General features: G+C 38.8%; 1 protein-coding gene across 11 annotated transcripts in view; it reads right to left on the minus strand.

Annotated features, from left to right (window-relative positions):
* Positions 1–13,708, minus strand: part of WNK1 (WNK lysine deficient protein kinase 1) — a 108,067-nt gene that overhangs the window by 67,132 nt on the left and 27,227 nt on the right. For all 11 annotated transcript variants that reach the window (XM_052789083.1, XM_052789078.1, XM_052789079.1 and 8 more), the window contains exon 2: positions 3,345–3,517. In XM_052789083.1, the coding sequence (XP_052645043.1) occupies positions 3,345–3,517 (173 nt within the window). The remainder of the gene's footprint in view (positions 1–3,344; positions 3,518–13,708) is intronic.

Raw genomic sequence — 13,708 nt, forward strand, 5'->3', positions numbered from 1 at the left:
AATCAAGTCTCAAAACAAAATGTAAATACAGGCAGTGAAAAAGCCAAGCCAACAAAGGAGACAAACCGAAGGAGGTTCTGAATCACATCAGCTACCACTTGAATTCTTGCTATTGACACAACCCTCATTCATCTCTCTTGAGCCTGTTCCAAAGATCACATGGTAGGGGCACTTCAGTTCAGCATCTGGAATCCCTAATTACATTCTTGGTTTCAAATATGCTAGTCTACTGCCAGCTTCTCACTGTTAAAGGACCTGGGTCCAACCATCACCCAGCATCCTGCAGTGTTGCTGTCATTTTTCCCGTAACACTGTCATGAACTAAGTCACACAGCACTTAAGGCAGAAGCCATTTTAAAATGGAAGCATATATAAATACATAAAAATACACAGACAACCCTACTAGCTAGTATGTTTTCAATTTTCCCAGTATCATAGGATAACTCAGGCTTGAAGAGACCTCAGGAGGTTTCTAGTCTAAGTTTCTGCTCAAGGTAGGGTCAGCCATGAAGTCAGACATGGTTACTCTGGGCTGTATCCAGCCAGGTTTTTAATATCTCCAAGGATGGAGCCTGCACAACATCTTGGGGCAACCTGCTCCACTGCCTATCACTGCTGAAATAGCTTCTCCTTACATCAGTCGGAACCTCTTTTGTTTCAATTTATGCCTGTTGTCTCTAACTCTCCCACCATACACCACTGCAAAGAGCCTGACTGACTCCCTCATATGCCCTGGAAGGCTGCTGTTAGGTCTCCATCAAAGATCCTCTTCTTCAGGATGACCAAGTCCAGTTCCCTCAGCCCCTCCTCACAGAGCAGGTACTCCAGCACCTGACCATCTTGGTGGCCCCCCACTGAACTTGTTCCTGCTTAAATCAACATCGTTCTTGTCTATTTTACAGGGTAGTAGTCAATTTTTAAAAAGATATATATTTGACCTTTGCACACGAGGCTATCTTAACAGTTAGCTTCAATGAACAGAGAGAAACAGGAACTAGAGTTTGGCTTTCTGTCTCAAGGTTGGGTTTGTTGTTTGGTTTTTTTAAGCAGGAAGGCTGCTGACCTATACCTTCTCAGCTCGAGGAGCTATAGAAAGCCTACTAAGTTAGAGGTAGTTATGAAGGTATATGTCTTACCAGATAGCTGACACATTCATTTAAAGTGGATCAGGAACACACACTACAACGGCCTTAGACAAAACTAGTGGCTGAGACCTAGGTCAGATTAAAAATTGCTGTCTTCATTAATAGTATAATTAAGATTTAAAATAGACAACTCCATTTTTTGTTCCAATATTTTAATTCCATGATAGCATACAATATCAGAAAGCAGTTTAATTCTTTACAACAATTGAGTTGTAAAACTTTTCCATTGGTGTGCAGAAGTTCAGGGACTTTTCTTCATGCAAAATTAGCAATTTGCCTAGACAGCATTTGAAAAGAATGAGTCCACAATATTTCAACATTATTTTTGTGTGCATATATATCTAAATGTATACAAATATGAAAAAACATGAGAAGAACTTTAAGATATCACCACACTTTTCTTCTGTTCACTTTTTTACATCAAGTGACAACAATGTCTATGTCCCAAGTCTCAAAACAAGGAAGGTAACACTTGCATTAAATGGAGATAATGTAAACAAACTGAAAAAAGATATGGAAGTAATACTCAGTCAGCCAAATATCATAAGCAAACACAAGTGTGCAGTCTAAATCTAGGAATATGACACAGGCACATGAACTACTTAATGATATTAAATTTGGCACATCAGAAATTTCCCATAGAGTTTACCTGTCAAGTCTCAAGTGAAGTGGGTAAGAATAAACTACATCACAATTATAACACAATCTATACAATAGTGGGGAAAAAAACCTACACAGAAGTCTACAGTTTAAAAGATTTTCAATTAAAGAGCCTATTAGTTCTTTCTGGATAAAATAAAAAGACCTTCAGAGTACAAAATAATCCTATAGCCAGCAAATCTGAGGTATTTCTCCTACCAACATGCTATTTTATAGTTGTCTATTATTACTTTATTATCTTGCTTATGCCACCACGTAACAAGCCAATCCAAATATTAAAATGGGGGGGGGGGGGGGGGAGGGAAGGAGTAAGAAAGGGAGAAAAGTTAAATCTAACACTACATACTCTAGCATAAAATTAGGTAACTTTATTTAAAGGTATCTGTACAGAGCTGTAAAACCTTTACTTTAATACTGCTCTGAAAAGAGCACATGAAACAACAGATCTATTATTTTATCTGAAATACCTTAAACAACCTCAGAAGAGTCTTCCCTAGACATACGGCTAAAAAGACAGTTGCAGTACCTTTAGCCCTCCAGTACTATTTCAAGAGACAAACATTTCCCTGTAACTGCAGTCCAGACTCCCAAAGAGCCATTTTTTCCTTCTTTAAGTATGTCCATTTGTGGCTATCAATAAGCATAGTAAAAACACAAGACGTTCACAGGCTATTTAACCAAATAGATTGCAAATTGTTTCCAGCTCCTACAGCCTGCTTACACATTTAGGATTTGAATGACTCTCCAAGACTTAAATGGGCACTGAATTAAGACAAGGACCCACAATCCCTGAATTTCAAAGGCTGGCAGTTCTATTTCCAGTAGATTAACGGTGACTGAATGCTCAGAAACAGGCTCACAGCTCTGCAGGTTTCTACTGTGCAAGGCAAAGCCGTGATTTCAGTGTAACTCCCCGCAGGCTCCGCACACCACTAGAGGGCCCTCGCAGCAGTCTGATCTGCCGGTGTCTACTTTTAACTCTGGCTTAAAAAATATACCTCGTTTCACTCAACTACTTCATAAATTGAAATTGCAGGCATCTGCATACTTCCAGATTTTTGTTAGGTACTACTTCGTGAAGTTTCAGCTAAACAAGTAGGTGGTAGGGGTTTTTTTTCTTTTTACATATTATTTGTACTGTAGTAACACCCAAAACCTCCCACAAGAGGTGAATTCATTTGTGCTTTGAACTTTGCAAACCAGCTCATGCTAAATGGAAACCAGCTGGAGAGGAAAATGAAAAATTCTGAGAAGTGAAAATAGAGCATTGTCTTCCTGAGCCCTGAAAATCTGAAAGTTTTATGCATGTGCTTACTAGGACATCACAAGGAAGAATCTGACAAGCTTCTTAACTTAAAGGATGTTCTACCATACCCTGCAGTGCCAGTAAGACTCCTCTTAAGCAAGAATTTCCCTACAGAAGGTTAGCCCTCAGCAAAAGGGCTCTGTTCTTACCTATTCCGAAATATGATCTATTCCTAGTCCTCTCATTTTGTGCTAATGATTCTTACATGGCTTGACATGCCTTAATTTACTTACGTTTTCAATGTTCCAGATGTCATGAGTTCCGTCACAAGAACAATACACTTTTTTCCTTTGACTGTAGACTCCCAGGAATCATAGAACCTGACAATATTGGGATGCTGAAGCCCTTTCAGCATCCCAGCTTCCTCTTTAAATCTTTGTCGCTCTGACTTGGACAGCTTCCGATCCTAATGAAAAAGAAAAGGTACATTAGAACATTTTGCTTTATTTCTTACTCAGAGAAGCAGCAACTTGAAAAAGTTGGGTACAGTCAGTGAACAAGTAAGAATCATCAGCCTTAAACACCATTTGGTTTGCAATTACCCTTAAATACTCTATTTAGAAGACATTCTATTACAGTCTTTTTTATCATATATTTTTCCCTACAATCTGATTGCTCTCAGAGGTAAGAATTGTGAGTCTGTAGATTATCTCCTCTTCCTGTTTCCTCCTCCCCTTCTCTAATAAATTTAGTCATTGCCTGACCTGAGGTGGAAGGGAGACATAATGTCTTCAAATATTCAAGTGTTCAAGAGTAGACAAAATTGGATCATTTAAAGCATCTCTCATGTTGTACGTAACAAAAATCTTTAGTTATTCCTATGTGTATAATATCCAGACCACTGGTAACAGATGGGATTAACCCTTTGTATAGGGGGTAGAGCATCAAACCTCTCTAACACATAGTATGTACTTGTAACTGTAGAACAAGTGAATGAGTTGGATTTTCTTTGATTAAAAGCATGACCTCGTGATTGAGCAAGTTTCCTGAAATCTAGCATCAAGGAAAATAAAAACATAACTCACACTAGAGACAGCAAGCTTTTGGCCAGAGACAGATCACGAAAAAGCATTCTTGGACAATACTGTTGTATTAAGTACCAACAACTGGCTATCAGACATCATCAAGACTCTGAGCAACTATTACCAGAATAAGCTGCACATCTCAAGAGAAAACAGCCTCTTTGTGCCATTCAGTGTTCTCAGCTTACCAATGCATTACCAATGCACTGGTACACAAGTCAGATTGATCAACTGACATAAATTGGATCCATATGCAATTTGTATTTAAAAAAAAAAAAAAATTTCAGGATATACTTAAAGCCCAGAATTTTAGAATCATTGTTTCTGACATTTATTTAGGAATTACCAGTGACCTCTTTGTGAAATCTGAATAATAATTTTAAGTCACTTCATTTCGTATTTCCTTTTCAATTAAAAGGAGGTAGTAAAAACATGCAGGGTTTACTTATACTGCTCACAACCTCCCTACTGTCTTCCAGGCAGTAATTCCTCTTCGTTTGTTTACAGGTAATGTGTTTTCTCAACACCATTCAGCCATGCTGGTATCTAAACCATCCTATATTCACTTACATCATTAAACCTTTCTAAGAGGTTCACAGAGTATCTTTCTTTGGGCATGGACAAACTTCATTTCCAGATGAAGCCCCAATTATCAGAAGTGTAAAAGTCTTCCAGGTGAAAGTTTGAAAACAGGTTTGAAATTACCTCAGGGATCACTATCTTACCAGTGCCTATGAATGTCAATCACACACATACTTTTACAGTTCTTAGGAAGATACTAAATTCTTAATCCTCTCAAATTTAGTCTATAGACATCAAAAGCATTCAACCCTGCAGCTATTTCACTCTGCAGAAATTAGCACTACCACCTCTTCTCACTCCTTCATAAGCATACTTGCACAAACAAAATTTGATATAACATGTCTGCAGAAACTCTGCAAACATCAAGTATTCACGTCTGTTTAGGTGGTTTTTTGGGTTTTTTTTAATATGGAAGTAATACTTCCGTTTGAGCTATCTTACCCATCTAATAGCTTTCTTTCCATTACAATAAAGATGGCAGCACAAGCTCTGTTCAAAACCAGTTAATCTTGACTGCTACAAACAGCTGTGATGCAGAAAAGCAGTGAGCTGCAATAGGTACATCAGTCAACACACCATACATACATGCTTCTAAGAAACACTCAATGCTTCAAGCAATAGAAAAATCACAATAATACAATCATTCTTAGAGTAAAATAAAGCAGAGTCTTCTCAGCCTCTGCATTTGATCCATACAATACACACTTTAAAACTAGTGTATAGCTGTAAATACAATTATTATATATGGTCGTTTTAAAAACAAGGCTGCAACAACTACTTTTATACCACTTTTAAATTTAGCTACATAATATAAACACCTACATTCATTTTTGTCCAAAACCTAGATTTTAGATACACATTTGGATTAAATTTCCTTTATTTTGTGCATTTGTCGTGGTTTAACCCCAGCCAGCAACTAAGCACCACGCAGCCACTCACTCACTCCCCCCCACCCAGTGGGATGGGGGAGAAAATCGGGAAAAGAAGCAAAACCCGTGGGTTGAGAGAAGAACGGTTTAATAGAACAGAAAAGAAGAAACTAATAATGATAATACTAATAAAATGACAACAGCAATAATGAAAGGATTGGAATGTACAAATGATGCGCAGTGCAACTGCTCACCACCCACCGACCGACACCCAGCCAGTCCCTCAGCGGCGAATCCCTGCCCCCCCACTTCCCCGTTCCTATACTGGATGGGACGTCACATGGTATGGAATACACCGTTGGCCAGTTTGGGTCAGGTGCCCTGGCTGTGTCCTGTGCCCCTCCAGCTTTCTCACTGGCTGGGCATGAGAAGCTGAAAAATCCTTGACATTAGTCTAAACACTACTGAGCAACAACTGAAAACATCAGTGTTATCAACATTCTTCACTCTGAACTCAAAACATAGCACTGTACCAGCTACTAGGAAGACAGTTAACTCTATCCCAGCTGAAACCAGGACAGCATTCTAACAAGTTATCCACCACAAACACTACTAACCAGTTTTAGACTATACTTGACATTAAGGTCTCATCTTAATCTGTGTAAACCTAATCTCCCTTAAGGGCCTTACTCTGTTTTCCCTACCACTGTACTACTAGCCCCAAATAGAAACTAACAAGTGCTAATCACTCTTATCAATGAACAGACTCTTAACGGCCATGCATACATATTTTGACTCATTTCTCTTTCTGGTCACATCAATGGTAGCATGGTGTTCCTGCAAACATATCTGTGACGTTTAAAACAGACACTCAACACTTCAATGCTGGCATTAAAAAAAAAAAAAAAAAAAAAAAACACCACCAAGACAGTGACAATATACTAAGTAATTCAACACTACTTTGAAAGTCACAGTGCCCTAATGATCTGGGACAAGTTTGGACACAAACACAGGCCAACAAATTTCACCCAGAGAAGACAGCTACGTTTTTGCAACCAAGGAAACATCGCACCCTTCAGTAGCATACTGCAGCAGCAAAAGTGAACATTAAACAGAGCTGTAAGAAAAAGACAGAGAGGCCACTTGTTTCGTAAGACTAGCGATGCATGCTACCTTTAACTACCCTCATTTCCTTGGATACACAACGCATACACTCATCTGTAAGTTTTTTTGATATTCTTTCCTTAAAAGAACACTAATGCTAGGTAACAGAAAAGGGTGAATATAATTTAAAAAAAACCTACAACCCTGCCATTTAGGAAAATATTAGATCTCATGTACAATTATACCAAGAAAGTGAATCTGTATACACAATGACTGGTTATACTTGTACAAACTACATTCTAATGCAACCTGCAAAGAGTTAGCCTACAAGGTAACATGTGATTTAGAAGTGACAAGTACACTTTCAAAACTTGAGTATTCCATACACCAGAACCTTAAAACATGTTAGACAGTAAGATCTCCCAGACTGCATAGAGATGAACTAGAACAAAGCCCATCCCAAATAATATATTTTGGCATCCTTTGAGCTGTTAGTATGGGCAAATGTGACAACTTCATGCTCTTTCTTGTACAAAGACGCAATTTAAGCAGCTGCAGCTGCTACAATATTGAGATAAGCAAGAAAATAGAGCACCCTATGTAATTTGGGAGACTGAGAAATGGTGCTACCAGCCACATTAGGTATGAATACTTGGGGAAAGGCAGGGGAATGAGAACATCTTCATAACATGTGAAATCCACACACAAAGTTGGAGTACAGCAGAGCTGTAGCAGAGAGAAAGAAGCCATCATCACTTCATGAGAATTTAAAAGAGCATTTTTCAAGAATTTGGGAAGGGGGCAGCTTTCAAAATCCTCAGTTATAAGTATATACTCCAAGAGACTCAAAACCCCAGATGTGTCTTCCCAACAAGGCAGCTACTTGGGGCAATACTGAGACTCCACAGTGGCCTTTGAGCAGGAGTCTGCAGGAATGTAAGGCCCTCAGGCTCCATCTCCACCTCTAAAGAGGTAACAAAGAGTTTGTGGCCTACCATTCAAAATATGCACTCCATTTGATTAAATTATCTCGAGGGTGAATCAAATAAGCAGATCTATCGCCTGCAGCCTTTTTCCTGTAACTCACAGTCTAAATAGGTATATAGATGGATCATTTCAGCATGTATTTGCTGTTTTCATCTGGAAGCAAAAATAGAGATTTTGTAACTTAACATTCCAGTATCACAAAGTATAAGATTGGTTAAACAAGTTTAATGTTTTCTTTGATTTTTATTTTATTTTTATTTTTAAATCAAACAGCCAGAAACTAAACAAAATAGAAAGACACATAAGATGCTTTTTTGTAAACCTGGAAAACTTGAACAATTTTATAAAGAAGCCACCACTTTAAGAACAGTTAATAATATATGGCTTGATATCCTATCCTTCAAAGACCAATTTGTTTTGGAATTCCTACTAATAAAATTAAAAAATGGACACCTTGTCTCCTCCCCCAGTCTTTTTTTTTAAGATAATGAAGCAACCTTAGGCAGACAAGACAAAGTCCTAAGTCTAGAAGTTTGCAAATCACATTCTTGTACCTCAGTTAGCAGCACATGCTGAGCAGATACAGCCCAAATATTTAAAAATATACAAAGCTGTTAAACTGTAGGAGAGCTTGCTTCCTAAAAAGGATTTAACTATCCTATAAAATGGCCAGCATTGTTCTTCCTGAACTGATAGCTTCCCTGGAGGACTTAAGTGTCACATCCCAATCACTGGGCTGCCCTTCAAACAAAGTGAAACAGATGCATCAAGCCCACTCCGTTCATTTCATTCATTCCTTTCCACCTACATTAAATTGTTTTGACAAGGCAGGACAAACAGCAAGGCCTTCCAGCACGTGACCCACAGTTCTGCAGTGCCAGGGGCCTGAACAGAGACAGGCAGCAAGTGAAACAATTGTTCAGCTCAGAACAATTCAATAAGCTTTTCTTGGCTCTTTCCATTTATCCGTGTACTTCCCCTCCGATTTCTTTTGGTCAGGAAAGACCTATCGGAGGTGTTTACATTATTCAGTGTAAAACAGGGATCCTGGTCATTCATGATAAACCAGGTAGAGGCTTACTCTTTCACTAATGGAGTTCATTTACAGGAGTATGAATTACACACAGAACTGTTACAACCCTCTTTCAAACCCTGTACCTAGGCGCCTTATATAAATGCAAAGAAACCCATCCCAAAACAAGCCCCCCCACCCCCAAGATTAGCTATTGTACCAAGCCACAAAAAACAAAGCTCATCAGCAAAAAATGCCTATATTCCTTTGGTGATTTTTTTCAGCCAAGGTTTAATATCTATTCAGCAGCCTTAATGAGGAAAGAAAATACATTTCTAGCACCTAAAATAATCTTAAATTTCAACTAGGTTGCTCACATAGCCATTGAGTCTACTGAGTAATTTCTCATACGTTTTCCTTTCTAACTTCCCACAGTCCTTCTGAGTTCTGTCCTATTAACGTCGTGACAAGAAATCACACATCTGCAAAGCACATCACACTACCGCAAGCGGTTGCAGAGCCTGGCTCAGACACCTGAAGCAGCAGGAGAGACGCCTTAGCAAGGCATCATACTCTGCTCAGGCCATTTGAGTCTGCTCTTCATTCAGACCGAGCTCAGTTAAGGGTCTTGCCTCCTCTGTCCATTTTTACTAACCAATACCAAATGGCCTGAGCTAAATTCTAGGAAAATTCAGCTGGCATTAAATGGACACAGTTATGCAGAAGAGACACACTGCACTTCACTCTCAAACACATGCTACAGGATACCAAGCAAGTGGATAACAAGAGAAACAGCCTACACTGAAGGAACTAGATCTGCTAACGAATGCCATACATCCTCAAAGGTGATTTTCTGTTTCTTAATATCAAGTACAATTAACATAGCCGAAGTGCCAGGGAACCTTTATACACAACCAAACCAACCTGACTCAGAAATCTTCCCACAGTCTCCATCTTCTACAAATAAGCAGACTCACAGGTGATAGAGGTCAACTTTAAACTGGATCATTTTACACACACACACACAAAAAAAAAAAAAGAGCTCAAGGCATGAGCTGTTACACAACTTAGAGAGCTGTTACCTCTTCCACAAAATTAGGAAGATAACCAGTAAAGAGGAAACAGAAAGACTGGACATTTTACATACTACAGACAGGTGTACTAGATTTCTGCATATCCTACCACTAGATCCATAAATTCTACATAGCTATATTGCAGGGATAGTTAGTGGGTCATTGTTTGGTTTTTTTGAACTACACTAGAGCAACATTATGTAGCTTTTATCCAAAGAAATGCAGTAGAAAGCACACTAGAAAAACCAGTAGCAATGAACTGTCTTCAAGTGGTGTGATCTGAAAATGTACAGCCATGACAAGACTTCAAAGTGCTGTTGAATTATAGATAGTCTGAATCACAACCAAAGTAAATTATCTATCTGTGCTGAGGTTACACCAAGCAGCATTTCATCAAGCTTTCCAAATGTCTGAAAATTTGAGGGGAAGACACTGCTGCTCCCAGCCTATTATTCAGAGGAAGAAGTAGTATACAGAAGAGACAAATGTTCTTCTGTGTGCATTTCTGCAGCATATGAGAAAGGCTTTGCAAGCCTTTTAGGCAAGGTTAATGAGGGGTCATCAGAGGAGAAGCTAGCAAGACTGCGCTCTGATATTCAACACTGTTAATGGAACTGAGGCTTTGTGGGCTGCAGTGTTCTCATCCTGAAAAAATTTAGCAGTTAAGAGGAAAAAAGAGCACAGTGACCATTGAGCTAGATTAACAAAATACCGACAAAGAATCCACTGAGCTTAAAAATCATCCAGCATTACACAGTTGGTACGTAGAAATGCAAGTCTGAGTGCATAAGAACTGCACCTATCCATGTCAACACATAAACCACTTCAGACTTCCCAGTGTTAAACACTAGACAGAGAGTAAAAAGGAAGGGAGGGGGAAGAGACTGTTCAAAATGCACCCCTGTATAGCAACAAATATGAAAATTGGTCAAGGATCTGCACAGATCCTTCCACCAGTATACCTTTCTACAAACCACTGAAGACAAAAAACTGATTAAATGGAGCTGGACAGCTGCAGTTCCAGAAGTATGCATCCAGGCTAAACAACCCAGTTCCCTCAGCGACTCCTCGTAAGACTTGTTCTCTAGATCCTTCACCAGCTTTGTTGCTCCTCTTTGGACACACTCCAGCACCTCAATGTCTTTCTTGTCGTGAGGGGTCCCGAACTTTTCAGCCCCTTTCCTCCTCATCTTAGTTTGAAGGTGGAAGACAAAGTTCCTGAGGATGGGTAATGGAATGAAACACAATGCCAAGTTAAAACCTACTTACTGAAACCACAATTTCACATTGCTGCTTGGCAAGGGTCCACAAGAAGAATCAATTTTATATAAGCTACAGACAGTCTTCGTGGAGTATGCAAACAACCTTGAGACAGATAACACTAAAGTATACATATGTAACACAATGGAAAAGACTAGGCTTAAAACAGTTATCTATTATACTTTTTAAAGTTCCTGATTCAGGGTGCGTATTTTTTTGTGGGCTTCCTCTTACACAAGGCATTAAAAATGCTTTAATTTTCAGGAAAGTACAGAAGTAGTCAACTTAAGCGAAAAGTTGAGGGATTACTCACATTAGTTGTACAGTTTCACAGTGAAAAGCATCTACCTGTACATTCTCTTCTGTATTTTAATTTCTGGCATTTCAATGCACAACAATAGTAGCATAGCACAAAATTCATCAGAAGATGCAGTTAGGTTGTTAAAAACACACCAAAAAATAAAATTGCTTCTTGTCCTTTCTCTTACTCCTATTACTTGTTCTTCTCTATTGATATAGATAAGTGATACAGCAAATGTATGCAAGTTTATTGCTGCTGCTCGAAGGTTAAAGAAACAAATTACACATATCTTAAAGATGATATTTGGGTAAACTGATGGCAGGAGGAAGAAGAGGAGGCAAATGAAGCTCTCAATGATTAGATGGAAGGGGAACAGACAGAAGCCTTCATCAGTCAGGATTTTGTCTGAATAAGTCAATTATACATATCCTGAAACAATCGATACTTGAGTAAGCTTCAGAAAATAAGAAATACAACTTTGTCTTAACAATGAAGGGGGAATATCTGCAACTAAACCCGCTTTATGTGACTGAAGGATACTAGCACCGCTCCCCATTTTATCCTGCGATTGTTTTGTCAGTTTTGATGAAGCTATGATTCATCACCACAGGGGAAGGGGGGAGAACACAACCAATAATTATATTCCTCTGATGTGGTCACTTCCAACTTTTAAATATGCAGTAGCACCTGTGCCAGCAGTAGTAGTAGCAGCATCTAAGACACCTGGTGGCAGCAATGTCATAGACTTAACTTATGCTCGAAGAGACATCCTCAGTGAGAGTCTCCTGATTAACAGAAAAGGCATCAGAACTGAAGTTTGTGCTTGCTTGCACCAAGTTCTAGCATCATTAAACACAACTGACCTGTAACTAGTTACTATTACACAGTCCTTTCAGGTCTTCAGCTAGAAAAAAGAAAGTTGGCTAAATCCTTAAGTTTCCAGTATCCCATAATTCACAAGATCATTCCGAACAAGCCTACTGCTAATATTGTTATTGCTTACAGGAAGCAGGCAGTAAGGAATAACTAGAATACACAAAACCAAAGATGCTTTAAAAAAAAAAAAAAAAGTTGGGAACACTGCATCAGAGATGAGCTCACTAACTTGGTGAGATACAAAGCCATTCTGCCTCACTTCCTCACATTGAAGAAATGGCAGAAGTGGGATCAGAAGTGTAAGGGGCATGCAAATACAACGTGCATCATGAACACAACAGCAGAAAAACACTTTTGTTTCTCTGCAGGACAACAGTAGATCAGGATGTTTCTTCTTTATGTAAGGTAACAAAAAATCTTAAAGTACAACTCCCAATAACAAAGTTTATCTTTTGTCGCAGTAGCACTGTAGGAATTTTTATTTTCAGCAATGCCAAAGATGACTACACTGCTACACTAATGCACTTCAATACCGTGCGCAATACCAGATGGAAGGCTCATGCCCAGTACTTACCAGACAGACAGATGCAAGCATGCTGCTTAGAGACTGGGGCAGCCCGCTATACCTCAAGTCCCTCTTGAAAAGATAATGAAAGAGAAGAGAACCTGTACAACTCCAAAAGGGCTAAAAAAGTCTGTCTGGCTGACAGGCTTCCAAAGAATTCAGCCAGTGTAGATTTTTAGGTTTTCACTTAAATTTTAAGAAGCAGGAATATAACTTGTCTTCCAGAGCTGGGTTGTGTGTGAATATACACATTAATACAAGCCTGTACTACTACTCCTCTCCCCACTCTCTCACATCAGCACAAATATTCACAGGCAACGCAAGTAGGCCAAACTGAAGAACTGAACCAAATTCCACTTCCGAAGAAAACAATGACTAAGACTAATCAGTACATTGCCTAATACCACAATTTCCTTTGGGAAACTTGCACTCTTCGGCATACAGCCATGAAAACTACATAGCAGTTTCAGAGTAAATTAAGAACTATACTCATACTTTATCAATTATATATTTTTCTTTGCTCTCCACACAACCAGTAAGAGAAAAATTTTAAACAGTAGATAAGAAACCTACAGCTTAGACATGACCTCCTCTGGAATCTCTCATCTCCTCAGGAATCTGGTCTAAGAATGGCAAGCAACTGTTTAGGCTTCAGTCATTTCTATTCTAGGGTTGCTCTAAAGCAGCATTTCTGTTTCCTTACACAGAAGTCTGGAAAAAAAGATGGCTAAAAGTTTTATTCAATTTATGCATCCTGAGAGGCTGAACATAAGGGACAGTAATGAAAATGCTGGGCTGTACAAAAATAATCAGTATTAGAACACAGAGCTCATCTATTTATTTTCACTTTAAAATTGCTATTTGATCCGTGGAAGATAAATGGATAAGTTTGCTTTCTGATACCAGTTCACAATAAGGCTTATGTTTATTACATACAGCTTATTAC

The sequence above is a fragment of the Harpia harpyja genome, chromosome 6 (assembly GCF_026419915.1).
Source record: "Harpia harpyja isolate bHarHar1 chromosome 6, bHarHar1 primary haplotype, whole genome shotgun sequence".
Taxonomy (NCBI): domain Eukaryota; kingdom Metazoa; phylum Chordata; class Aves; order Accipitriformes; family Accipitridae; genus Harpia; species Harpia harpyja.